The sequence below is a fragment of the Ranitomeya imitator genome, chromosome 4, assembly GCF_032444005.1.
Source record: "Ranitomeya imitator isolate aRanImi1 chromosome 4, aRanImi1.pri, whole genome shotgun sequence".
NCBI classification, from domain to species: Eukaryota; Metazoa; Chordata; class Amphibia; order Anura; family Dendrobatidae; genus Ranitomeya; species Ranitomeya imitator.
In genome coordinates this window covers 101,089,062-101,116,783 of record NC_091285.1, presented here as the reverse complement: position 1 = coordinate 101,116,783, position 27,722 = coordinate 101,089,062, and the positions used below count along the sequence as shown (strand labels likewise).

Here is a 27,722-nt window from a genome sequence, read left to right as displayed (position 1 = left end):
CCATCAGCAAGGGCATTGAAGATGAAGCGTGGCTGGGTCTTTCAACATGACAATGATCCAAAGCACACCGCCAGGGCAACGAAGGAGTGGCTTCGTAAGAAGCATTTCAAGGTCCTGGAGTGGCCCAGCCAGTCTCCAGATCTCAACCCTATAGAAAACCTTTGGAGGGAGTTGAAAGTCCGTGTTGCCAAGCGAAAAGCCAAAAACATCACTGCTCTAGAGGAGATCTGCATGGAGGAATGGGCCAACATACCAACAACAGTGTGTGGCAACTTTGTGAAGACTTACAGAAAACGTTTGACCTCTGTCATTGCCAACAAAGGATATATTACAAAGTATTGAGATGAAATTTTGTTTCTGACCAAATACTTATTTTCCACCATAATATGCAAATAAAATGTTAAAAAAACAGACAATGTGATTTTCTGGATTTTTTTTTCTCAGTTTGTCTCCCATAGTTGAGGTCTACCTATGATGTAAATTACAGACGCCTCTCATCTTTTTAAGTGGTGGAACTTGCACTATTGCTGACTGACTAAATACTTTTTTGCCCCACTGTATGTTGTCTGCATGTAGTATGTATGTAGTCTGTATGTATGTATTATGTATGTTGTATGTTGTATGTATGCTGTATTTATGTAGTATGTATGTATTGTAGCGTGGCTAAAGGTTGTATAGTTGATGGGAGATATGTGTCACATAGGTGGCTTGTCGCTGTAACATAACCCTGCCTATCTATGTGTGTTTCATGACCTGTGGTGATGTCACACTCACCTGACTGGCCATGTGATAGGTACCTGGGTGTGGTTACACCTATGTAAAGGAGGTGTGTTTAGCACATGGAGTGAGTGTTTGGGAGTCTGTCAGTGTGGACAGATTTCCATGTGTCCAGGCTGGACACTACTGACAGGAGTCTGTGTATTGAGAGGAAAAAGCCCTTCTGTGTCTGTGGCTTTAGATAGAGCATGAGTGCTGGACATTGCACAGCCTGTGTGCCCACAGGCCTGAGAAGAGCAGAGTTCTTCTATGGAGTTTTATGCTATGTCGGCCTGATGTACGGACTGTTTTCCTTGCTGTTGCTGCCTTGCTGGTTTATGGAGCAAATAAACCCACATGGACATTAAAGAGAATGTGCCTCCTGTTTCCTCCTACGCATCTAAGCGGGTATAAACCTTACAATTGGTGTTTCGAATGCGGGCAACATTCCAGGGAGCACATGTTGCAGCGCTGGCTGGTCTGAGCCAGAGGAGTGGACTGTCTTGACAACCGTGTTTGCTGTGGACCGGCGAGTCCATAAATTATTGTTTTTTTTCTTCTCTGATCAACTTGCTGTGGCTCGGCGGGGCCACAAAGACTGAAGGCGTCTGGCGGTAACTCGGCAGGGTTATGAAGTTTGCTGTGGATCGGCGGGTCCACGAAGTCTGCGGTGGTTACGTGCAGTGCAGTTGCAGCAAGAGGTTCTGCAGCAGCCGGAGTTGCTGTGGCAGCAGCAGCGGCTTGTGATCGGCAGCCAGAGGTGCTGGTGGTTTGACTACAGCAGAAGCTGTGGCAGTGCCAGCAGGCGCTGGTGAAGTGTTGAGAAAAAAAAATTGTGCTCGTGCAGACTCTTAAAGGGTCAGTGCCGACCTAAAGAGACATATACTGTGGTACTGCTGGGGCTTGAGAGTACCGTGGGGGTGTCCACGGGGTGTACCCCAGAGTGGCGTGGTGTCCCTAAAGGGGGTGGAGTCCCAAAAACGGAGCGGTGACCCCAAATAATTATGGTTTGCCAAAAAGGGGCTGCATCCCAAAAGGGGGTAGTTGCCCAAAAAAGGGTGGAGTCCCTAAAAGGGGTGGTGGCCCTAAAGGAGAAAATGGTCCACAAGGGGGCGGTAACCCAAAAGGGGGTAGATACCCTAAAAGGGGTGGTGGCCCTAAAGGAGAGAATGGTCCACTAGGGGGCGGTAACCCAAAAGGGGGTGGCGACCCAAATAGGGGTGGTGGCCCAAAAAGGGGCGGTGGTGAATTCGCTGATGAACTGTTGCCGGGTTCAGTGTTCGAACAGCGTATGTCCAGAATATTGTACTGACTTTCCATCTGACAAGATGTCACAGAGCAGTTCTGTAGAAGTCAATGGAGTGTGCGTGACTGGACTTCTGGTCTCAGGGAGCCTGGTGACGCTGGTGAGCGCCACACTCCCTGTCTATCTGATTCCCGGAAGGAAGATGGAAGTCCACTGCGCTCATGGGGTCACTAGGGATTATCCGGTGTCCAGGGTAATCATTGAGACGCCCACTATTTTTTCCAGCCATGATGTATCTGTAGTCCCAGACTTGCCATTTTCTGTAGTAATAGGCCAGGACTTTGAAAGGTTTTGGAACTTGTGGGAGGAAAGGGGAGTGTCTGATTGCTCAGAAGGGAGCCAGAACGACTCTAAGGAAGCCCCACCACAACAGGTGGCTGTAGTGGTTCTGGGTGGTGTGGTGTGTAAAAGGAGATAGCATCACCTAAGGTCGAAAGTCCAGAGTTCCGGGTGACTGGAAGAAAGTGTGGGTCTGACCAACTCGGGGACTTAGTTGGGATGACCAAACGTATGACCGTGGGAAACGGGGTGGCTCCAGAAAAAGGGTCTGACACTGGTTTAAGTGGGGAATTGCTGTTCCAGGATGACAGAGTGAAAGGGGGTGACACCTATTCAGACTGTGACTCAAGAGCAAGGGAAAAAGAGTGCAGTAAGGAGGAGCTGAGTAAAAATCACAGATCTTCATCTCGTCGCGGGGGCCGCAGAAAGGCGGGACAGGTTACACCTTCTGAGAAGAGGGATGATGAGGAGGAGACACGATCAGGTGCAGATCACGTTATTGTCCTTGATGAGGAGGTCACTTTATCTCTGACAAACCCTAGCACTGAGGTAGTTGGTGACGGGCTGGGGTTAGAACAGACCTTTAGTAGACCCACATCTTCAATGCCCGGAAAGGGTGAAGTGGCTCAGTATGATGAAGGCTCCAAAGTACCTGATGCTGAAGAGATGGAGAACTCTAAAGTTACCAAGAGTCAAGAGGTACCTAAGAGTAAACAGACAGAGAGCCCTGGAGAGACCATTGATGTGGGTGCAGAAACAGGTGGAACCCTGAAGAGGCAGAGTGTGGGTGAGCAAGAGACCCCATCTGAAAGTTTAATTAAAGAACTGGTGATGCGACATGTGCTAGCCAAAAGAGAGCAGGACCATAACATAGAGCTGCTTAAAGAAACAGTCGAATGAGAAAGGGTCCTGAGGCAAGCAATTGAGCACAGAGTGGGTGACCTAGAGAAGGAAGTCTCTGAGCTCAGAGGTCACCTATCAGCGTGTCAAAACATGAACAAGGCCATGTTGAAAGATATGGTGGTGTTCAGAGAGCCCCAAGAGAAGAATCAGCAGGAGCTTCTCCAGAGAGAGGATGAGCGTCGCTGCTTGGTAGAGGAGCAAGATAAAGTTCTCCAAGAGCTCAAGACAAAGGAGACTAATCAACAGCTCCAGAAATCCATGGATGACTGGGAAATCAAACTGTTGCTCTCTCCCGATCTGATCGCTATGGAGGGGCGTGAGCTGGAGAGGCTGACCAAAGAAGGGGCCTCCACGGAGGAAGAAATCTAGCAAGGGAAGTACCACGCAGATGGCCAAACAAAGGACATCGAAGTCTTGGAAAACTGCACTGACACTAAGGACGAGGAGGTCCAACGATATGACCAAGAAGGTGAGACTTCGATTTTCAAGTGCGTAATAGACGTACCCGAAGACATGCAAGAAGCATGTGCCAGTGAGGAGGTGCATGAAGCGTTTAAAAAGGCGGTCGAAGCGTATAGGGTGCACTGGGCACCTGAGACTCATCAACTGGTCATACTGTCGACTAGGGAAGTCACAGTGAAGCGGGAGGCTGTCCTGAGAGAGATGCATCCACAATGCCTCCGCACAAAACAAATGATCAATTTGAAGAATGAGGAAGCCCCTCGACGTCTGGAGCTAGCGAGAGAAGCTCAAAGTCGGTTGGGTATTGTAGAAGACATCGTGCAAGTGCCCAGAGGTCTGGTGAGGAAAGTCATCAGAAGATTTGGGAAGGTGATGCAGGAGATGGTGAATAGGTCCAGTGTTATGAGAGTGAGCATTCCGGCTGATGACAAAGTCCAAGTCGTGGGTGAAGATGGGATGGTTCCATTCCTGGTCGTCGGATCTATGGAGAGCTGTTATGAAAGGCAATTCAGTATCACAATGGACATGGAGGTCAGTGCACATACAGTGATCTGACAATAACCCAAAATAATAGAACGAGCTCTGAGATGTGGGAACTCTGCAGACCGCAATCCCTGATCCTCTCCAAACACAACTAGAGGCAGCCATGGATTGCGCCTAACGCTCCCTATGCAACTCGGCACAGCCTGAGAAACTAACTAGCCTGAAGATAGAAAAATAAGCCTACCTTGCCTCAGAGAAATACCCCAAAGGAAAAGGCAGCCCCCCACATATAATGACTGTGAGTAAGATGAAAAGACAAACGTAGGGATGAAAAAGATTCAGCAAAGTGAGGCCCGATATTCTAGACAGAACGAGGATAGGAAAGATAACTTTGCGGACTACACAAAACCCTAAAGAAAACCACGCAAAGGGGGCAAAAAGACCCTCCGTACCGAACTAACGGCACGGAGGTACACCCTTTGCGTCCCAGAGCTTCCAGCAAAACAAATAGACAAGCTGGACAGAAAAAATAGCAAACAAATAGCAAAGAAGCACTTAGCTATGCAGAGCAGCAGGCCACAGGAATGATCCAGAGAAAAAACAAGTCCAACACTGGAACATTGACAGGAAGCATGAATAAAAGCATTAGGTGGGGTTAAGTAGAGAAGCACCTAACGACCTCACCAGATCACCTGAGGGAGGAAACTCAGAAGCAGCAGTACCAGTTTCCTCCACAAACGGAAGCTCCCAGAGAGAATCAGCCGAAGTACCACTTGTGACCACAGGAGGGAGCTCTGCCACAGAATTCACAACAGTACCCCCCCTTGAGGAGGGGTCACCAAACCCTCACCAGAGCCCCCAGGCCGACCAGGATGAGCCACATGAAAGGCACGAACAAGATCGGGAGCATGGACATCAGAGGCAAAAACCCAGGAATTATCCTCCTGAGCATAACCCTTCCATTTAACCAGATACTGGAGTTTCCGTCTTGAAACACGAGAATCCAAAATCTTCTCCACAATATACTCCAATTCCCCCTCCACCAAAACCAGGGCAGGAGGGTCAACAGATGGAACCATAGGTGCCACGTATCTCCGCAACAATGACCTATGGAAGACGTTATGTATGGAAAAAGAATCTGGGAGGGTCAGACGAAAAGACACAGGATTAATAACCTCAGAAATCCTATAAGGACCAGTGAAACGAGGTTTAAACTTAGGAGAGGAAACCTTCATAGGAATATGACGAGAAGATAACCAAACCAGATCCCCAACACGAAGTCGGGGACCCACACGGAGTCTGCGATTAGCGAAACGTTGAGCCTTCTCCTGGGACAAGGTCAAATTGTCCACTACATGAGTCCAAATCTGCTGCAACCTGTCCACCACAGTATCCACACCAGGACAGTCCGAAGACTCAACCTGCCCTGAAGAGAAACGAGGATGGAACCCAGAGTTGCAGAAAAACGGTGAAACTAAGGTAGCCGAGCTGGCCCGATTATTAAGGGCGAACTCAGCCAAAGGCAAAAAGGACACCCAGTCATCCTGATCAGCAGAAACAAAGCATCTCAGATATGTTTCCAAGGTCTAATTGGTTCGTTCGGTCTGGCCATTAGTCTGAGGATGAAAAGCCGAAGAAAAAGACAAGTCAATGCCCATCCTACCACAAAAGGCTCGCCAAAACCTCGAAACAAACTGGGAACCTCTGTCAGAAACGATATTCTCTGGAATGCCATGCAAACGAACCACATGCTGGAAGAACAATGGCACCAAATCAGAGGAGGAAGGCAATTTGGACAAGGGTACCAGATGGACCATCTTAGAAAAGCGATCACAGACCACCCAAATGACTGACATCTTTTGAGAGACGGGAAGATCTGAAATAAAATCCATAGAGATATGTGTCCAAGGTCTCTTCGGGACCGGCAAGGGCAAAAGCAACCCACTGGCACGAGAACAGCAGGGCTTAGCCCGAGCACAAATCCCACAGGACTGCACAAAAGTACGCACATCCCGCGACAGAGATGGCCACCAAAAGGATCTAGCCACTAACTCTCTGGTACCAAAGATTCCAGGATGACCAGCCAACACCGAACAATGAACCTCGGAGATCACTTTATTTGTCCACCTATCCGGGACAAACAGTTTCTCCACTGGACAACGATCAGGTTTATTAGCCTGAAATTTTTGCAGCACCCGCCGCAAATCAGGGGAGATGGCAGACACAATTACTCCTTCCTTGAGGATACCCGCCGGCTCAGATAAACCCGGAGAGTCGGGCACAAAACTCCTAGACAGAGCATCCGCCTTCACATTTTTAGAGCCCGGAAGGTATGAAATCACAAAGTCAAAACGGGCGAAAAACAGCGACCAACGAGCTTGTCTAGGATTCAAACGCTTAGCAGACCCGAGATAAGTCAAGTTCTTATGATCAGTCAATACCACCACGCGATGCTTAGCTCCTTCAAGCCAATGACGCCACTCCTCGAATGCCCACTTCATGGCCAGCAACTCTCGGTTGCCCACATCATAATTCCGCTCAGCAGGCGAAAACTTCCTGGAAAAAAAAGCGCATGGTTTCATCACTGAACAATCAGAACCTCTCTGCGACAAAACAGCCCCTGCTCCAATCTCAGAAGCATCAACCTCGACCTGGAACGGAAGAGAAACATCTGGTTGACACAACACAGGGGCAGAAGAAAAACGACGCTTCAACTCTTGAAAAGCTTCCACAGCAGCAGAAGACCAATTGACCAAATCAGCACCCTTCTTGGTCAAATCGGTCAATGGTTTGGCAATACTAGAAAAATTGCAGATGAAGCGACGATAAAAATTAGCAAAACCCAGGAACTTTTGCAGACTTTTCAGAGATGTCGGCTGAGTGCAATCATGGATGGCTTGGACCTTAACAGGATCCATCTCGATAGTAGAAGGGGAAAAGATGAACCCCAAAAATGAAACCTTCTGCACACCAAAGAGACACTTTGATCCCTTCACAAACAAAGAATTAGCACGCAGGACCTGAAAAACCGTTCTGACCGGTTTCACATGAGACTCCCAATCATCCGAGAAGATCAAAATGTCATCCAAGTACACAATCAGGAATTTATCCAGGTACTCTCGGAAGATGTCATGCATAAAGGACTGAAACACTGATGGAGCATTGGCAAGTCCGAATGGCATCACTAGATACTCAAAATGACCCTCGGGCATATTAAATGCAGTTTTCCATTCATCACCTCGCTTAATACGCACCAGATTATACGCACCACGAAGATCAATCTTGGTGAACCAACTAGCCCCCTTAATCCGAGCAAACAAATCAGATAACAAAGGCAAGGGGTACTGAAATTTAACAGTGATCTTATTAAGAAGGCGATAATCTATACAAGGTCTCAGCGAACCATCCTTTTTGGCTACAAAAAAGAACCCTGCTCCTAATGGCGACGATGACGGGCGAATATGACCCTTCTCCAGGGATTCCTTCACATAACTGCGCATAGCGGTGTGCTCAGGCACGGATAAATTAAACAGTCGACCTTATGGGAATTTACTACCAGGAATCAAATTGATAGCACAATCACAATCCCTATGCGGAGGTAGGGCATCGGACTTGGGCTCATCAAATACATCCCGGTAATCAGACAAGAACTCTGGAACCTCAGAAGGGGTGGATGACGAAATTGACAAAAATGGAACATCACCATGTACCCCCTGACAACCCCAGCTGGACACCGACATGGATTTCCAATCCAATACTGGATTATGGGCTTGTAGCCATGGCAACCCCAACACGACCACATCATGCAGATTATGCAACACCAGAAAGCGAATAACCCCCTGATGTGCAGGAGCCATGCACATGGTCAGCTGGGTCCAGTATTGAGGCTTATTCTTGGCCAAAGGCGTAGCATCAATTCCTCTCAATGGAATAAGACACTGCAAGGGTTCCAAGAAAAACCCACAACGCTTAGCATATTCCAAGTCCATCAAATTCAGGGCAGCGCCTGAATCTACAAACGCCATGACAGAATACGATGACAAAGAGCAGATCAAGGTAACGGACAGAAATTTTGACTGTACCGTACCAATGGTGGCAGACCTAGCGAACCGCTTAGTGCGCTTAGGACAATCAGAGATAGCATGAGTGGAATCACCACAGTAGAAACACAGCCCATTCAGACATCTGTGTTCTTGCCGTTCAACTCTGGTCAAAGTCCTATCGCACTGCATAGGCTCAGGTTTAAGCTCAGGTAATACCGCCAAATGGTGCACAGATTTACGCTCACGCAAGCGTCGACCGATCTGAATAGCCAAAGACATAGACTCATTCAAACCAGCAGGCATAGGAAATCCCACCATGACATCCTTAAGGGCTTCAGAGAGACCCTTTCTGAACATAGCTGCCAGCGCAGATTCATTCCATTGAGTGAGCACTGACCATTTTCTAAATTTCTGGCAATATACCTCTATCTCATCCTGACCCTGACAAAGAGCCAGCAAATTCTTTTCTGCCTGATCCACTGAATTAGGCTCATCGTACAGCAATCCGAGCGCCAGGAAAAACGCATTGATATTACTTAATGCAGGATCTCCTGGCGCAAGAGAAAATGCCCAGTCCTGAGGGTCGCTGCGCAAAAAAGAAATAATAATCAAAACCTGTTGAACTGGATCACCAGAGGAACGAGGTTTCAAGGCCAGAAATAACTTACAATTATTTTTGAAACTCAGAAACTTAGTTCTATCTCCAAAAAACAAATCAGGAATAGGAATTCTTGGTTCTAACATAGATTTCTGATCAATAGTGTCTTGAATCTTTTGTACTCTTGCCGAGAGCTGATCCACAAATGAAGACAGACTTCTAATGTCCATCGCTACACCTGTGTACTGAACCACCCAAATGTCTAGGGGAAAAAAAAGACAAAACACAATGCCAAGAAAAAAAAATGGTCTCAGAACTTCTTTTTTCCCTCTATTGAGAATCATTAGTACTTTGGGCTTCCTGTACTGTTATGAAAGGCAATTCAGTATCACAATGGACATGGAGGTCAGTGCACATACAGTGATCTGACAATAACCCAAAATAATAGAACGAGCTCTGAGATGTGGGAACTCTGCAGACCGCAATCCCTGATCCTCTCCAAACACAACTAGAGGCAGCCGTGGATTGTGCCTAACGCTCCCTATGCAACTCGGCACAGCCTGAGAAACTAACTAGCCTGATGATAGAAAAATAAGCCTACCTTGCCTCAGAGAAATACCCCAAAGGAAAAGGCAGCCCCCCACATATAATGACTGTGAGTAAGATGAAAAGACAAACGTAGGGATGAAAAAGATTCAGCAAAGTGAGGTCCGATATTCTAGACAGAACGAGGATAGGAAAGATAACTTTGCGGTCTACACAAAACCCTAAAGAAAACCACGCAAAGGGGGCAAAAAGACCCTCCGTACCGAACTAACGGCACGGAGGTACACCCTTTGCGTCCCAGAGCTTCCAGCAAAACAAATAGACAAGCTGGACAGAAAAAATAGCAAACAAAGAGCAAAGAAGCACTTAGCTATGCAGAGCAGCAGGCCACAGGAATGATCCAGAGAAAAAACAAGTCCAACACTGGAACATTGACAGGAAGCATGAATAAAAGCATTAGGTGGGGTTAAGTAGAGAAGCACCTAACGACCTCACCAGATCACCTGAGGGAGGAAACTCAGAAGCAGCAGTACCAGTTTCCTCCACAAACGGAAGCTCCCAGAGAGAATCAGCCGAAGTACCACTTGTGACCACAGGAGGGAGCTCTGCCACAGAATTCACAACAGAGAGCCTTGGGAATATCCGAATGCTCCTGGGGTATTGCGTGGTATACCTGAAACAGATAGAGCAGCTAAGACATGAGAGGGCGCAGATCAATCTAGAGCTGCGGGAATTAACAAACAGATTGCCACCACTTTCAACTTGCGGTATAGAGAGACGAAGAGGTTCTCTAAAGACTGGAAGTCCTCAAGCTAGCGGAGGATATAGAGATAAAGGGAAGAACTGCTCTCCGAAGAAAGACAATAGGGGAGATCACCAACAGAGGGAGAAACGAAGGTGGCCAGATGGAAGAGCTAGAAATAGTGACTCCTCAGTTAGCTCAGGGCTCAGTGACCTAAGCGGGAGATTCTGTAGCAGACGAAATGACAATGGGTCACCTTTATCAAAGGATGTGACAGAAATGGTTGATGAATGCCGACGAAAGGGTACAGTAACAGGCCCTGTCTTAGACAGACGGTTTGACTGTCAGGGACGACTGAGAAGGATCTCTGGTCGGGTAATAGAAAGTGCCAAACCCCATGGCTTTAGGCAGAGGGGGGAGGTATGTAGCATGGATAAAGGTTGTATAGTCGACGAGAGATATGTGTCACATAGGTGGCTTGTCGCTGTAACATAACCCTGCCTATCTATGAGTGTTTCAGGACCTGTGGTGATGTCACACTCACCTGACTGGCCATGTGATAGGTACCTGGGTGTGGTTACACCTATGTAAAGGAGGTGTGTTTAGCACATGGAGTGAGTGTTTGGGAGTCTGTCAGTGTGGACAGATTTCCATGTGTCCAGGTTGGACACTACAGACAGGAGTCTGTGTATTGAGAGGAAGAAGCCCTTCTGTGTCTGTGGCTTCAGATAGAGCCTGAGTGCTGGACATTGCACAGCCTGTGTGCCCACAGGCCTGAGAAGAGCAGAGCTCTTCTATGGAGTTTTATGCTATGTCGGCCTGATGTATGGACTGTTTTCCTTTCTGTTGCTGCCTTACTGGTTTAGGGAGCAAATAAACCCACATTAAAGAGAATGTGCCTCCTGCTTCCTCCTACGCATCTGAGCGGGTACAAACCTTACAATATGTATGTAGTATGTACAGTGGGGCAAAAAAGTATTTAGTCAGTCAGCAATAGTGCAAGTTCCACCACTTAAAAAGATGAGAGGCGTCTGTAATTTACATCATAGGTAGACCTCAACTATGGGAGACAAACTGTGAAAAAAAATCCAGAAAATCACATTGTCTGTTTTTTTAACATTTTATTTGCATATTATGGTGGAAAATAAGTATTTGGTCAGAAACAAAATTTCATCTCAATACTTTGTAATATATCCTTTGTTGGCAATGACAGAGGTCAAACGTTTTCTGTAAGTCTTCACAAGGTTGCCACACACTGTTGTTGGTATGTTGGCCCATTCCTCCATGCAGATCTCCTCTAGAGCTGTGATGTTTTTGGCTTTTCGCTTGGCAACACGGACTTTCAACTCCCTCCAAAGGTTTTCTATAGGGTTGAGATCTGGAGACTGGCTAGGCCACTCCAGGACCTTGAAATGCTTCTTACGAAGCCACTCCTTCGTTGCCCTGGCGGTGTGCTTTGGATCATTGTCATGTTGAAAGACCCAGCCACGTTTCATCTTCAATGCCCTTGCTGATGGAAGGAGGTTTGCACTCAAAATCTCACGATACATGGCCCCATTCATTCTTTCATGTACCCGGATCAGTCGTCCTGGCCCCTTTGCAGAGAAACAGCCCCAAAGCATGATGTTTCCACCACCATGCTTTACAGTAGGTATGGTGTTTGATGGATGCAACTCAGTATTCTTTTTCCTCCAAACACGACAAGTTGTGTTTCTACCAAACAGTTCCAGTTTGGTTTCATCAGACCATAGGACATTCTCCCAAAACTCCTCTGGATCATCCAAATGCTCTCTAGCAAACTTCAGACGGGCCCGGACATGTACTGGCTTAAGCAGTCTGGCACTGCAGGATCTGAGTCCATGGTGGCGTAGTGTGTTACTTATGGTAGGCCTTGTTACATTGGTCCCAGCTCTCTGCAGTTCATTCACTAGGTCCCCCCGCGTGGTTCTGGGATTTTTGCTCACCGTTCTTGTGATCATTCTGACACCACGGGGTGGGATTTTGCGTGGAGCCCCAGATCGAGGGAGATTATCAGTGGTCTTGTATGTCTTCCATTTTCTAATTATTGCTCCCACTGTTGATTTCTTCACTCCAAGCTGGTTGGCTATTGCAGATTCAGTCTTCCCAGCCTGGTGCAGGGCTACAATTTTCTTTCTGGTGTCCTTTGACAGCTCTTTGGTCTTCACCATAGTGGAGTTTGGAGTCAGACTGTTTGAGGGTGTGCACAGGTGTCTTTTTATACTGATAACAAGTTTAAACAGGTGCCATTACTACAGGTAATGAGTGGAGGAAAGAGGAGACTCTTAAAGAAGAAGTTACAGGTCTGTGAGAGCCAGAAATCTTGATTGTTTGTTTCTGACCAAATACTTATTTTCCACCATAATATGCAAATAAAATGTTAAAAAAACAGACAATGTGATTTTCTGGATTTTTTTTTCTCAGTTTGTCTCCCATAGTTGAGGTCTACCTATGATGTAAATTACAGACGCCTCTCATCTTTTTAAGTGGTGGAACTTGCACTATTGCTGACTGACTAAATACTTTTTTGCCCCACTGTATGTAGTATGTATGTTGTATGTGTGTTGTATGTAGTATGTTTGTATGTAGTATGTGTGTAGTATGTATGTAGTATGTTGTATGTATGTTGTATGTATGTAGTATGTATGTATGTATGTAGTATATATAGTATGTATGTAATATGTAGATTGTGAGCCCTCGCGGCTTGTATTGTTCAAGATTATTGTACTTGTTTTATTATGTATACCCCTCCTCACATGTAAAGCGCCATGGAATAAACGGCGCTATAATAATAAATAATAATAATAATAATAATATGTATGTTGTATGTATGTATGTAGTATGTATGTAGTATATTGTATGTATGTGTGTTGTATGTATGTATGTAGCATGTATGTAGTATGTTGTATGTATGTTGTATGTATGTAGTATGTATGTAGTATGTTGTATGTATGTAGTATGTATGTATGTTGTATCTCCCGTGGAGAACGGCAGCATCAGCTGATGCGACCGCTCTCTAGGGGCTCCAGGAATACAATGACGGGGGAAGGTATCCTTCCGCACTGTATTCCTCCACCGCTGTAAAAAAATAGTCCCTAGTCTCACTTTTGGCATTGCTGTGTGAGAAATTTCCCATGCAGCAATTGCCATAAAGTGAGACTCTGAACTATAGTAAACTCTCAGTGATGCACTGCAGGAGCCATTGTCTCCTGTCAGTGTGTCACTGAAGGTCCTATAGAGCAGTGACATCACCCGATGTCACTGTTCTATAGGGGAGATCGTCGTGGGACACTCGTTATTAATTGGACTACGGTGGACAGGTAGTATACGGTTTATTATTTTAAGTTTTTTGCAGGCGCTGAAGTATGGTAAATATGGTTAAATGAAGAATATTAAAATACTTTTTTTCTGGCTGTGTCTTTATTTTTTTTAAACTCTTTCACTACACTAGGATTAATAATGGATAGGCTGCCCATTCTGAAGTTCGGGGAGGAGGGGGAGGAGTTTCGGCCGCGCATGCACGGTAGAAAATGGTATGTATGTAGTAGTATGTTGTATATATGTTGTATGTATGTTGTCTGCATGTAGTATGTATGTAGTATGTACGTATGTAGTATGTGTGTTGTATGTTGTCTGCATGTAGTATGTATGTTGTATGTATGTATGTAGTATGTATGTATGTAGTATGTATGTTGTATGTATGTAGTATGTATGCAGTATGTATATAGTATGTTGTATGTATGTATGTATGTATGTAGTATGTATGTAGTATGTTGTATGTATGTTGTATGTTGTATGTATGTAGTATGTATGTATGTACTGTGTGTATGTAGTATGTATGTTGTATGTATGTAGTATATTGTATGTATGTGTGTTGTATGTATGTATGTAGTATATAGTATGTAGTATGTATGTAGTATGTATGTAGTATGTATGTAGTATGTATGTAGTATGTATGTAGTATGTTGTATGTATGTAGTATGTATGTATATAGTATATATGTAGTATTTTTTTTTTAAATTCAACACATGAGCCGGATGATGGGACTACTACTGTCCCATCACTGGCTAATGTGTCAATCACTGTCATTGCAGCAGGCAAAGCCCGATGGGACTTGTAGTCCCATCGGTCGATGCCTGCACACACTCACTGCCCCCCGAGAGGCCCGTACAGACCCCTGGCAGGCCCGCACAGACCACCAGCTGCCCGCACAGACCCCCAGCAGGCCCGTACAGACCCCTGGCAGGCCCGCACAGACCCCCTATGGTCACGCACAGACCCCGCCCGCACACACAGACAGCCCACACACCGCCCACACTCCATTATAGTGCATCATTGCACTATGGGAACTTCCAATTACGGTATTCGATATGGTAAAAGTATCGGAACTCAGTATCGGAAATCCGATACAGCGAATATCGGCCGATACCCGCTATTTGCAGTATCGGAATGCTCAACACTAGATAAATTTCATTAAATTCAGCATCAGAAATATGAGAAAGAACATCTAAACAAGCTTGATGCATTTTGGAAACAAGTCCTGTCAATCAATGAGGTTAAAATAGAACTCTTGACCACAATGATCAATTGTATGTGTGGAGAAAAAAAGGCACAGAATTTCAGGAAAAGAACATCTTGCCAACCATCCAGCATGGAGGATCAAAGCATTTGGGTTGTTTTGCAGCCAACAGCAAAGGGAAAATTTCACAGGTAGAGGGAAGAATGGATTCAATGAAATTTCAACAAATTCTTGTTGCAAACATAACACCATCTGTGAAAAACTGAAGTTTAAAGGAAGATGGCTTCCACAAATGGATAATGATCCTAAACACATGTCAAAATTCACAATAGACTACCTCAAATGGCGCAAGGTGAAGGTTTGCAATGGCCCTCACAGTCACATGATCTGAACATCATTGAAAATCTGTGGACAGACCTCAAAATAGCAGTGCATGCAAGATGACACAGGAATCTCACCGAGCTGGAAGAATTTTTAAGGTAGAATGGGTGACACTTCCTCAAACAAGAATTGAAAGACTCTTGGCTTTCTACAAATGGGGCTGGCACTAGGTATTAACCGTGCAGTGTATCCAAACTTTTGCATCAACCCATTTTACTTTTTGTAATGTTTAAAATCTAAAACAGGAACTATATATACCAGGGGTGCCCAAACATGCCACTCTAAGCTAATCACACTCACTAACAAAGCTCTCTATGGTTCTGCACTATCCTACACCTCCTCCCTGATCTCTGTCTTCCACCCTACGCGTGCTCTCCACTTTGCTAATAATTTAAAAATTAAATGACATTCCTGTCTCTAAGATGATTCTTGTGCTGCGTCAGTTCTCTGCAATGCATTGTACCCAAACAATCTGGTTGATTCTCACTGTCCAATTTTTTTAAACATGCCGAAAAAATAGACCAGTGGCATAATTTCACAAATCTAAATTTTCACTGTCCACCCTTCCTAATTTTTCCTCAGAATCTGGTCCTTTCTATTTATCGATTCCCATGCCCTCGATGCACTGAGTATCACTTTATATCTGGACATATACAAATATTGGTACGTTGTCAGTTCATGCATATTTGATCAAATGCCCTTACTTTTTGCTGATTATAATGATGGTTGGATCATACACCAAATCCTTTGACCTTTGTTGTACCCCATACTTTTTATAGATTGTAAGACTTTCATCTCCTCTTGTTTAAATTGTTTAATTACAGTAGGTATTACTTTGTAATGTCTGATAATTGTTTGTATTTATATTCTTTAGATTGTAAACTGCTGCAGAATATGTTGACATTATACAAATTATTACATGCTATCATCAGACACCTGGCCTCATAATCATGTAAAAAAATTTCAATCAGAAATTTGTCACAAAGGATCGTAAAACATGATGCTTCTTCTTTGTTTATTTTGTAATTTTACTATCTGCATTACTTAAAATCGAAATACTCACAAATGAGTCTGAATCTGATCCATCACAACTTTCAGACATGCCTTTAAGAAAGAGAAATCAGAAAAGCTTTTAGAAATACAATACAGCAAATATATATTTACATTACAACATTTATGAAAAGCTTAACTGCCAAACTTTATTAACAACTTTATTAATGGGGTTATCCGAGACTATGTTTATTTTTTAGATATGGGGCTAAGATCTTATTGCTAACTATTTGCCTATTCTGCCTGACACCGCTGTCTACTGTCTCAGAGTGGTCACAGACTACTACTGCCAGCGATTCTGCTGCTTCATTTTATCTCACATCAACAGACCACTTCTTTCTTTCCGATCCGCTCTATAGTGTGGAGCCAATTGACAAGTAGCAGGACATCAGTAGAAGTGCCCTATTAACAGAGCGGAGTCCTCTGTCGACGCTACTTCGCTGGAAGCCACAGAATCGTCAGCAAGAACTGTCCATGACCATTTTGATTCAGCATAAATTGAAACTAGGCAGAACAGGCCGGTTAGCTTTTGGAAAGATTTTGAAGTTAAGTATTTTTGTTGGGCAAAAAAACGCAGCATCTTACAGTTCCAGTAAAAAGGATGAGATTTATAAACCTCGCTCCCTATGTGCTTTTCTTAACATTTTTAAATTCCATAAACTGACTCGGATTCTCTTATGGGTACACTATGTTTATGTGCTCATTTTCCCCATATAATTGCATTAGATGCATAGAGTCTGCTGGTAATATATGAGACTTTAGTACACTTCTGCTGTGGAAATGCACAACACATGTAATTTAAACCTGACTGTATCAATGAAGGTTAGTGAAAGTCAAATACCAGGAAATATCAAAATCACAGCCCCTAATTTTAAACAAAACATACCAAAGAATAGACAAAAACATTATCCTCAAAAACATAATTAAAACACAATGACAAATAAAAGTAACTTAATTTAGCTAATAAAAGCAGAAATGTTGCAGAAAATCAGCAATATAAAAAACTCACCAAATACTCATTAATGTGGTAATGTGGTGTTAAAGTTTTTTTTCCGCAAACAACGCTAATTTATTCAACATTTTTATCAATAGATCTTTGAAAACTAATAATCTCTACATTTTAATGTGTTTTAAAAAAAATGTTCCTTAAGATAATCTTATAAATGTGCCCCTGGTATGGACTGTGTAATGGCTGTGTCTGTCTGACAAGTACAGGTCAAATATACCAATACTACTGGGCAGTGGAGGGCACAAAAGAGAGTACATTACAGCATGGTATCACAGCTGATTCATTCTTTGAGGTAAAAAATGGCTTAAAAACAGGCCGTGAAATGTTTTGCTTCATGAAAATAATCGTCTGCGATCCCCTGCTGTAATCACTCTATACTCTTTTTTGCGTTCTCCCTGGCCCATGATCTGTGGCATGATCAGACCATGTCAATACACGGTCAGACACATCCAAAGGTGAAACTTATTATTATTCAAAGAGCTATTAATTAAAATATACTGTGTTCATGAGAAAACTCATTTAATGATTTAATGCCATCACACCCAAGCCTGTTTTCACATTCACGACATGGACATATTTTGCAATTCTGACCAATGTCAAGTTATGAGGTAAAACTCTGGAACACGTCAACAGATCCTACTAATTCTGAGAATGTTCTCTCATGACATATTGTACTTTATGATAACTTTAAAATTTCATTGATATGACTTGGGACATAGTTCTGTAACTCCTTGCTTGCACTCTTTGTGCGGTACTGCGGCCCTGTGACGCAACAGGGTTCCCTTCCTTCATACCGGGTGAAGCCATATAGTCCGTCATTACTCAGCAGCAGGTTCCATCTCTGCACGGTGGACTCCAGGCTGCGAACGCACCTTATACCATCTTTCTAATTATTTGGTGTGTTCCGCTAGCCCTATCAGCGAGTGCTCTCTGTTTTTAATGTACCAGTGTCCTTTGAAAAGCCAGTAATTCATATGCTGCTACTGTAAAAATCACACTGACAGGTTATAATAGTTCAGGCTGTGAGGGAGTGCAGCTTCAGTGGCAGCACCACTAATAAGTAAAGCTGAGGCTCATAGCCATGCTGAATTGGGATGACCTCTGGAGCATGGGAAAATGTGAGTCAGCGCAGCACCAGTGATGTCAGCACTAGTCATCGATGATGCCGCCGGCAGCTTCTCATTAATTCATCAGTGGTTTCCAGCCCGGACGGTCGCATTAGCACCGCTCCCGGTTGTAATCTGTATATCACCTAGATATGGAATATGGCATGGGACTGAACACCGGACGTCATTTTTTTGGGGGCCCCCATTTTAACCCCTTCCCGACCCATGACGCCACGTAGGCGTCATGAAAGTCGGTGCCATTCCGACCCATGACGCCTATGCGGCGTCATGGAAAGATCGCGTCCCTGCAGATCGGGTGAAAGGGTTAACTCCCATTTCACCCGATCTGCAGGGACAGGGGGAGTGGTAGTTTAGCCCAGGGGGGGTGGCTTCACCCCCTCGTGGCTACGATCGCTCTGATTGGCTGTTGAAAGTGAAACTGCCAATCAGAGCGATTTGTAATATTTCACCTATTATAACGGGTGAAATATTACAATCCAGCCATGGCCGATGCTGAAATATCATCGGCCATGGCTGGAAATACTAGTGTGCCCCCACCCCACCCCACCGATCGCCCCCCCAGCCCTCCGATCTGGCCGGTACACTGCTCCGGCTCCCCTCCGTCCAGTGCTCCGCTCCCCCCCGTGCTCTTGTCCGCTCCCCCATGCTCCAATCACCCCCCCGTGCTCCAATCACCCCCCTTGCTCTCCGATCCACCCCCCCGGTGCTCCGTTCCACCCCCCCGTGCTCCATTCCAGCCCCCCCGTGCTCCGTTCCACGCCCCCCGTGCTCCGTTCCACCCCTCCCGCACTCCGATTCCCCCCCCGTGCTCCGACTCCCCCCGTGGTCCCCCCCCCACCCCATCATACTTACCGATCCAGCCGGGGTCCCGTCCGTCTTCTCCCTGGGCGCCGCCATCTTCCAAAATGGCGGGCGCATGCGCAGTGCGCCCGCCGAATCTGCCGGCCGGCAGATTCGTTCCAAAGTGCATTTTGATCACTGAGATAGATTATATCTCAGTGATCAAAATAAAAAAAATAATAATTGACCCCCCCCCTTTGTCACCCCCATAGGTAGGGACAATAAAAAAATAAAGAAAATTTTTTTTTCCACTAATGTTAGAATAGGGTTAGGGTTAGGACTAGGGTTAGGGGTAGGGTTAGGGCTAGGGGTAGGGGTAGGGTTAGGGGTAGGGTTAGGGTTAGGGTTAGGGCTAGGGTTAGGGCTAGGGTTAGGGTTTCGGTATGTGCACACGTATTCTGGTCCTCTGCGGATTTTTCCGCTGCGGATTTGATAAATCCGCAGTGCTAAACCGCTGCGGATTTATGGCGGATTTACCGCGGTTTTTCTGCGCATTTCACTGCGGTTTTACAACTGCGATTTTCTATTTGAGCAGTTGTAAAACCGCTGCGGAATCCGCACAAAGAAGTGACATGCTGCGGAATGTAAACCGCTGCGTTTCCGTGCAGTTTTTCCGCAGCATGGGCACAGCGATTTTTGTTTCCCGTAGGTTTACATTGAACTGTAAACTCATGGGAAGCTGCTGCGGATCCGCAGCGTTTTCCGCAGCGTGTGCACATACCTTTAGAATTAGGCTATGTGCACACGGTGCGGATTTGGCTGCGGATCCGCAGCAGTGTTCAATCAGGTTTACAGTACCATGTAAACATATGAAAAACCAAATCCGCTGTGCCCATGGTGCGGAAAATACCGCGTGGAAACGCTGCGTTGTATTTTCCGCAGCATGTCAATTCTTTGTGCGGATTCTGCAGCGTTTTACACCTGTTCCTCAATAGGAATCCGCAGGTGAAATCCGCACAAAAAACACTGGAAATCCGCGGAAAATCCGCAGGTAAAACGCAGTGCCTTTTACCCGCGGATTTTTCAAAAATGGTGCGAAAATATCTCACACGAATCCGCAACGTGGGCACATAGCCTTAGGGTTAGGGTTGGAATTAGGGTTGTGGTTATGGTTAGGGGTGTGTTGGGGTTAGGGTTGTGGTTAGGGGTGTGTTGCGGTTAGGGTTGTGTTTAGGGTTATGGCTACAGTTGGGATTAGCGCTAGGGGTGTGTTGGGGTTAGTGTTGGAGGTAGAATTGAGGGGTTACCACTGTTTAGGCACATCAGGGGTCTCCAAACGCAACATGGCGCCACCATTGATTCCAGCCAATCTCGTATTCAAAAAGTCAAATGGTGCTCCCTCACTTCCGAGCCCTGACGTGTGCCCAAACAGTGGTTTACCCCCACATATGGGGTACCAGCATACTCAGGACAAACTGCGCAACAATTACTGGGGTCCAATTTCTCCTGTTACCCTTGTGAATCAAAAAAAAATGCTTGCTAAAACATAATTTTTGAGGAAAGAAAAATGATTTTTTATTTTCACGGCTCTGCGTTGTAAACGTCTGTGAAGCACTTGGGGGTTCAAAGTGCTCACCACATATCTAGATAAGTACCTTGGGGGGTCTAATTTCTAAAATGGGGTCACTTGTGGGGGTTTCTACTGTTTAGGCACACCAGGGGCTCTGCAAACGCAACGTGACACCCGCAGACCATTCCATCAAAGTCTGCATTTCAAAAGTCACTACTTCCCTTCTGAGCCCCGACGTGTGCCCAAACATTGGTTTACCCCCACTCATGGGGTATCAGCGTACTCAGGAGAAACTGGACAACAACTTTTGGGGTCCAATTTCTCCTGTAACCCTTGGGAAAATAAAAAATTCTGGGCTAAATAATTATTTTTGAGGAAAGAAAACGTATTTATTATTTTCACGGCTCTGCATTATAAACTTCTATGAAGCACTTGGGGGTTCAAAGTGCTCACCACACATCTAGATAAGTTCCTTTGGGGGTCTAGTTTCCAAAATGGGGTCACTTGTGGGGGGTTTCTACTGTTAAGCCACATCAGGGGCTCTGCAAACGCAACGTGACGCCCACAGAGCATTCCATCAAAGTCTGCATTTCAAAACGTCACTACTTCACTTCCGAGCCCCGGCATGTGCCCAAACAGTGATTTACCCCCACATATGGGGTATCATCGTACTCAGGAGAAACTGGACAACAACTTTTGGGGTCAAATTTCTCCTGTTACCCTTGGGAAAATAAAAAATTGCAGGCTAAAAGATCATTTTTGAGAAAATAATTTTTTTTTTTTCATGGCTCTGCGTTATAAACTTCTGTGAAGCACTTGGGGGTTCAAAGTCCTCACCACACATCTAGATTAGTTCCTTTGGGGGTCTAGTTTCCAAAATGGTGTCATTTCTGGGGGATCTCCAATGTTTAGGCACACAGGGGCTCTCCAAACGTGACATGGTGTCCGCTAATGATTGGAGCTAATTTTCCATTTAAAAAGCCAAATGGCATGCAATACCTTCCGAGCCCTGCCGTGCGCCCAAACAGTGGTTTACCCCCACATATGGGGTATCTGCGTACTCAGGACAAACAGGACAACAATATTTGGGGTCCAATTTCTCCTATTATCCTTGGCAAAATAGGAAATTCCAGGCTAAAAAATCATTTTTGAGGAAAGAAAAATTATTTTTTATTTTCATGGCTCTGCGTTATAAACTTCTGTGAAGCACCTGGGGGTTTAAAGTTCTCAATATGCATCTAGATAAGTTCCTTGGGGGGTCTAGTTTCCAAAATGGGGTCACTTGTGGGGGAGCTCCAATGTTTAGGCACACAGGGGCTCTCCAAACGCGACATGGTGTCCGCTAACAATTGGAGCTAATTTTCCATTCAAAAAGTCAAATGGCGCACCTTCCCTTCCGAGCCCTGCCGAGTGCCCAAACAGTGGTTTACCCCCACATATGAGGTATCGACGTACTCGGGAGAAATTGCCCAACAAATTTTATGATCCATTTTACCCTACTGCCCATGTGAAAATGAAAAAATTGAGGCGAAAAGAATTTTTTTGTGAAAAAAAAGTACTTTTTCATTTTTACAGATCAATTTGTGAAGCACCTGAGGGTTTAAAGTGCTCACTAGGCATCTAAATAAGTTCTCAAGGGCATCTAAATAAGTTTGGGGGGTCTAGTTTCCAAAATGGGGTCACTTGTGGGGGAGCGCCAATGTTTAGGCACACAGGAGCTCTCCAAACGCGACATGGTGTCCGCTAACGATGGAAATAATTTTTCATTCAAAAAGTCAAATGGCGCTCCTTCCCTTCCGAGCCTTACCATGTGCCCAAACAGTGGTTTACCCCCACATGTGAGGTATTGGTGTACTCAGGAGAAATTGCCCAACACATTTTAGGATCCATTTTATCCTGTTGCCCATGTGAAAATGAAAAAATTGAGGCTAAAAGAATTTTTTTGTGAAAAAAAAGTACTTTTTCATTTTTACGGATTAATTTGTGAAGCACCTGGGGGTTCAAAGTGCTCACTATGCATCTAGATAAGTTCCTTGGGGCGTCTAGTTTCCAAAATGGGGTCACTTGTGGGGGAGCTCCAATTTTTAGGCACACGGGGGCTCTCCAAACGTGACATGGTGTCCGCTAAAGAGTGGAGCCAATTTTTGATTCAAAAAGTCAAATGGCGCTCCTTCCCTTCCAAGCCCTGCCGTGCGCCCAAACAGTGGTTTACCCCCACATATGAGGTATCAGCGTACTCAGGACAAATTGGACAACAACTTTCGTGGTTCAGTTTCTCCTTTTACCATTGGGAAAATAAAAAAATTGTTGCTAAAAGATAATTTTTGTGACTAAAAAGTTAAATGTTCATTTTTTCCTTCCATGTTGCTTCTGCTGCTGTGAAGCACCTGAAGGGTTAATAAACTTCTTGAATGTGGTTTTGAGTACCTTGAGGGGTGCAGTTTTTAGAATGGTGTCACTTTTGGGTATTTTCAGCCATATAGACCCCTCAAACTGACTTCAAATGTGAGGTGGTCCCTAAAAAAATGGTTTTGTAAATTTCGTTGTAAAAATGACAAATCGCTGGTCAAATTTTAACCCTTATAACTTCCTAACAAAAAAAAATTTTGTTTCCAAAATTGTGCTGATGTAAAGTAAACATGTGGGAAATGTTATTTATTAACTATTTTGTGTCACATATCTCTCTGGTTTAACAGAATAAAAATTCAAAATGTGAAATTTGCGAAATTTTCGCCAAATTTCCGTTTTTATCACAAATAAACGCAGAATTTATTGACCTAAATTTACCACTAACATGAAGCCCAATATGTCACGAAAAAACAATCTCAGAACCGCTAGGATCCGTTGAAGCGTTCCTGAGTTATTACCTCATAAAGGGACACTGGTCAGAATTGCAAAAAACGGCAAGGTCTTTAAGGTCAAAATAGGCTGGGTCATGAAGGGGTTAATAGCCTGAAAAGGCTAAGAATACAGCTGTGAGCTCATATTATTAGCCTGCGAAGTTCCATGGGTATTACCCCCTTCCCAGGCTATAAACATCTGCACCAGTCGTTGGCTTTCCCTCTGCTGGTTTTTAAAATTGCGCGGGAGCCCATGCCATTTTTTCCAATAAATAATCGTTTATTAATTATATACATGTCCAGTAATTTGCACACACTGTACTTATTGTATTGATCACACATCAATATATCTAACTATTAAGCATGGATTTACTGAATGTAAACCATGTCTCCTATCCTGTCGGCTCCTGCATTGATTTTACAGAAGCTGACAAATGAATTAACGGCTAATCTTCTATCTATTTCTCTATGCAATATATACACCTATTCTAGGTGCATATATCTATTCTGTCTATTCTATTAAAACCTATTCTATACTGTACGTGGCAGATCATTTGCCAGCTTTTAATCTATCTAATATATAAAAAAAAATATGTATATATATATATATATATATATATATATATATATATATATATATATAAATATATATATACTAGATGGTGGCCCGATTCTAAAGCATCGGGTATTCTAGAATATGCATGTCCACGTAGTATATTGCACAGCCCACGTAGTATATTGCCCAGCCACATAGTATATTCCCAGCCACGTAGTATATTGCCCAGTCACGTAATATATTGCCCAGTCACGTAGTATATTGCCCAGTCACGTAGTATATTGCCCAGCCATGTAGTATATTGCCCAGTCACATATTATATTGCCCAGTCACGTAGTATATTGCCCAGTCACGTAGTATATTGCCCAGTCACGTATTATATTGCCCAGTCACGTAGTATATTGCCCAGTCACGTAGTATATTGCCCAGCCACGTAGTATATTGCCCAGCCACGTAGTATATTGCCCAGCCACGTAGTATATTGCCCAGCAATGTAGTATATTGCTCAGTGATGTAGTATAGTGCCCAGTGACGTAGTATACAGCACAGTGCCATGTAGTATATTGCCCAGCCACGTAGTATATTACCCAACCACGTAGTATATTGCCCAGCCACGCAGTATATTGCCCAGTCACATAGTATACAGCACAGAGCCACGTAGTATATTGCCCAGCCACGAAATATATTGCCCAGCCATGTAGTATATTGCCAAGTCACGTAGTGTATTGCCCAGATACGTAGTATATTGCCCAGTCACGTAGTATACAGCACGGAGCCACATAGTATATTGCACAGCGACGTAGTATATTGCCCAACTACGTAGTATATTGCCCATCCACGTATGTCACAAGTTAAAAAAATAAATAAACATATACTCACCTTCCGAGGGCCACTTGCAGTTCGATCACATGACCGTGACGTCATGGCAGGTTGTTCTCATGCAGGGCCTGTGATGACGTCGCAGTCACATGACCGTGATGTCATGGCAGGTCCTTCTCCCATACCACCGGAACCTGACGCTTGCATGGAGCGGTCACCGGAGCGTAGCCAGGAGCGGGAAAGGCGGCAGAAGGTGAGTATATAATGATTTTTTATTTTTTTCATTATTTTTAACATTAGATGTTTTTACTATTGACGCTACATAGGCAGCATCAATAGTAAAAACTTGGTCACACAGGGTTAATAGCAGCGGTAACGGAGTGAGTTACCCGCGGCATAACGCGGTCCATTACCGCCGGCATTAACCCTGTGTGAGCGGTGACTGCGGGGAGTATGGAGCAGGCGCCGACTGCAAGGGAGTAGGGAGGGACTAATTGGACTGTGGCCGTCGCTGATTGGTCGCGACAGCCATGACAGGCAGCTGGCGAGACCAATCAGCGACTTGGATTCCATGACAGACAGAGGCCGCGACCAATGAATATCCGTGACAGACAGAAGGATAGACGTAAGTGACCCTTAGACAATTATATAGTAGATGAGCATAAAATTGGAAAGCACAATGCTCACCAGCGGGTGCCATGCCTCCCGAGCAACAAAGTCCAACACTTGCCCAAAATCAGACAAAAAATGAAAAAAATGAAGGCAGCACTCCATAGTATCCAAAATAAAAAAAGTGGTCACAGGTCAGGGTGTCGTTTTGGCTCACACTGAGCCTTCCTCAAGCAGTGGATGTTACAACCAAGTGTGTTTTATAGACATATACTATACAATTGTCTAAGGGTCACTTCCGTCTTTCTGTCTTTCCCTATTTCTATCACGGATATTCATTGGTCGTGGCCTCTGTCTGTCAAGGAAATCCAAGTTGCTGATTGGTCACGGCAAAACAGTCATGACCAATCAGCGATGGGCACAATCCGGAAGAAAATGGCCGCTCTTTACTGCCCGCAGTCACTGCCCGGCGCCCGCATACTCCCCTCCAGCCACCGCTAACACACGGTTAATGCTGGCGGTAATGGACCGCGTTGTGCCGCGGCTAACGCACTCCGTTACCGCCGCTATTAACCCTGTGTGTCCCCAACTTTTTACTATTGATGCTGCCTATGCGGCATCAATAGTAAAAAATGTAATCTTAAAAATAATAAAAAAACAAAAAACCTGCTATACTCACCCTCCGTTGTTCACAGAGCCGGCCGCCATCTTCCGTTCCCGGCGATGCATTGCAAAATTACCCAGAAGACTTAGCGGCCTCGCGAGACCGCTAAATCATCTGGGAAATTTCGCAATGCATCCTGGGAAAGGAAGATGGAGGCAGCCGCGTGCTGCAAGGGGCCCTCGGATCCGAAGGTGAGTATGTTAGAACTACAATGGGCCCTCAGATCCGAAGGTGAGTATGTTTATTTTTTATTTTTTAACCTGTGACATACATGGCTGGGCAATATACTACGTGGCTGGGCAATATACTACGTAGCTGGGCAATATACTACGTGACTGGGCAATATACTATGTAGCTGGGCAATATACTACGTCGCTGTGCAATATACTACGTCACTGGGCAATATACTACGACGCTGTGCAATATACTACGTGGCTGGGAAATATACTGCATGACTGGGCAATATACTACGAGGCTCTGTGCTGTATACTACCTCACTGGGCAATATACTACGTCACTCGGCAATATACTACGTGGCTGGGAAATAAACTACGTGACTGGGCAATATACTACGTGGCTCTGTGCTGTATACTACGTCACTGGGCAATATACTAGATAGTTGGGCAATATACTACATGGCTGGGCAATATACTACGTCACTGGGCAATATACTACGTGGCTGGGCAAAATACTATGTGGCTGGGCAATATACTACGTAGCTGGGCAATATACTACATGGTTCTGTGCTGTATACTACGTCGCTGTGCAATATACTACGTCACTGGGCAATATACTACGTAACTGGGCAATATACTACGTGGCTGGGCAATATACTACGTCACTGGGCAATATACTACGTGGCTGGGCAATATACTACGTGGTTGGGCAATATACTATATCACTGGGCAATATACTATGTAGCTGGGCAAAATACTACGTGGCTGGGCAATATACTACGTCACTGGGCAATATACTACGTGACTGGGCAATATACTATGTCACTGGGCAATATACTACGTGACTGGGCAATATACTACGTGGCTGGGCAATATACTACGTCACTGGGCAATATATTATGTGGCTGGGAAATATACTATGTGGCTGGGCAATATACTATGTGGCTCTGTGCTGCATACTATGTCGCTATGCAATATACTACGTCACTGGGTAATATACTAGGTAGCTGGGCAATATACTATATGGCTGGGCAATATACTACGTCACTGGGCAAAATACTACGTGGCTGGGTAATATACTACTTAGCTGGGCAATATACTACGTGGTTCTGTGCTGTTTACTACGTCACTGTGCAATATACTACATCACTGGGCAATATACTACGTAGCTGGGCAATATACTACGTGGCTGGGCAATATACTACGTCATTGGGCAATATACTACGTGGCTATGAAATATACTACGTGGCTGGGCAATCTACTACGTGGCTAGGCAATCTAATACGTGGCTGGGCAATATACTACGTCGACATGCATATTCTAGAATACCCGATGCGTTAGAATCGGGCCACCATCTAGTAATTAATAATTATTTAAATATTCAAAAGCAAACATTAAAGTGTATTAGAATAATTTTTCCTCAAATGTACAAAAAATCAAATATCAAGTTTCATGATAAAAATGTATCAGGAAAAGTGAGGAGTGA

General features: G+C 44.6%; 1 protein-coding gene across 1 annotated transcript in view; it reads right to left on the bottom strand.

The window, feature by feature from the left end:
• Positions 1–27,722, bottom strand: part of LOC138674460 (lymphocyte cytosolic protein 2-like) — a 652,779-nt gene that overhangs the window by 224,930 nt on the left and 400,127 nt on the right. Inside the window, exon 6 of the mRNA XM_069762300.1 lies at positions 16,100–16,140. Within this exon, the coding sequence (XP_069618401.1) occupies positions 16,100–16,140 (41 nt within the window). The remainder of the gene's footprint in view (positions 1–16,099; positions 16,141–27,722) is intronic.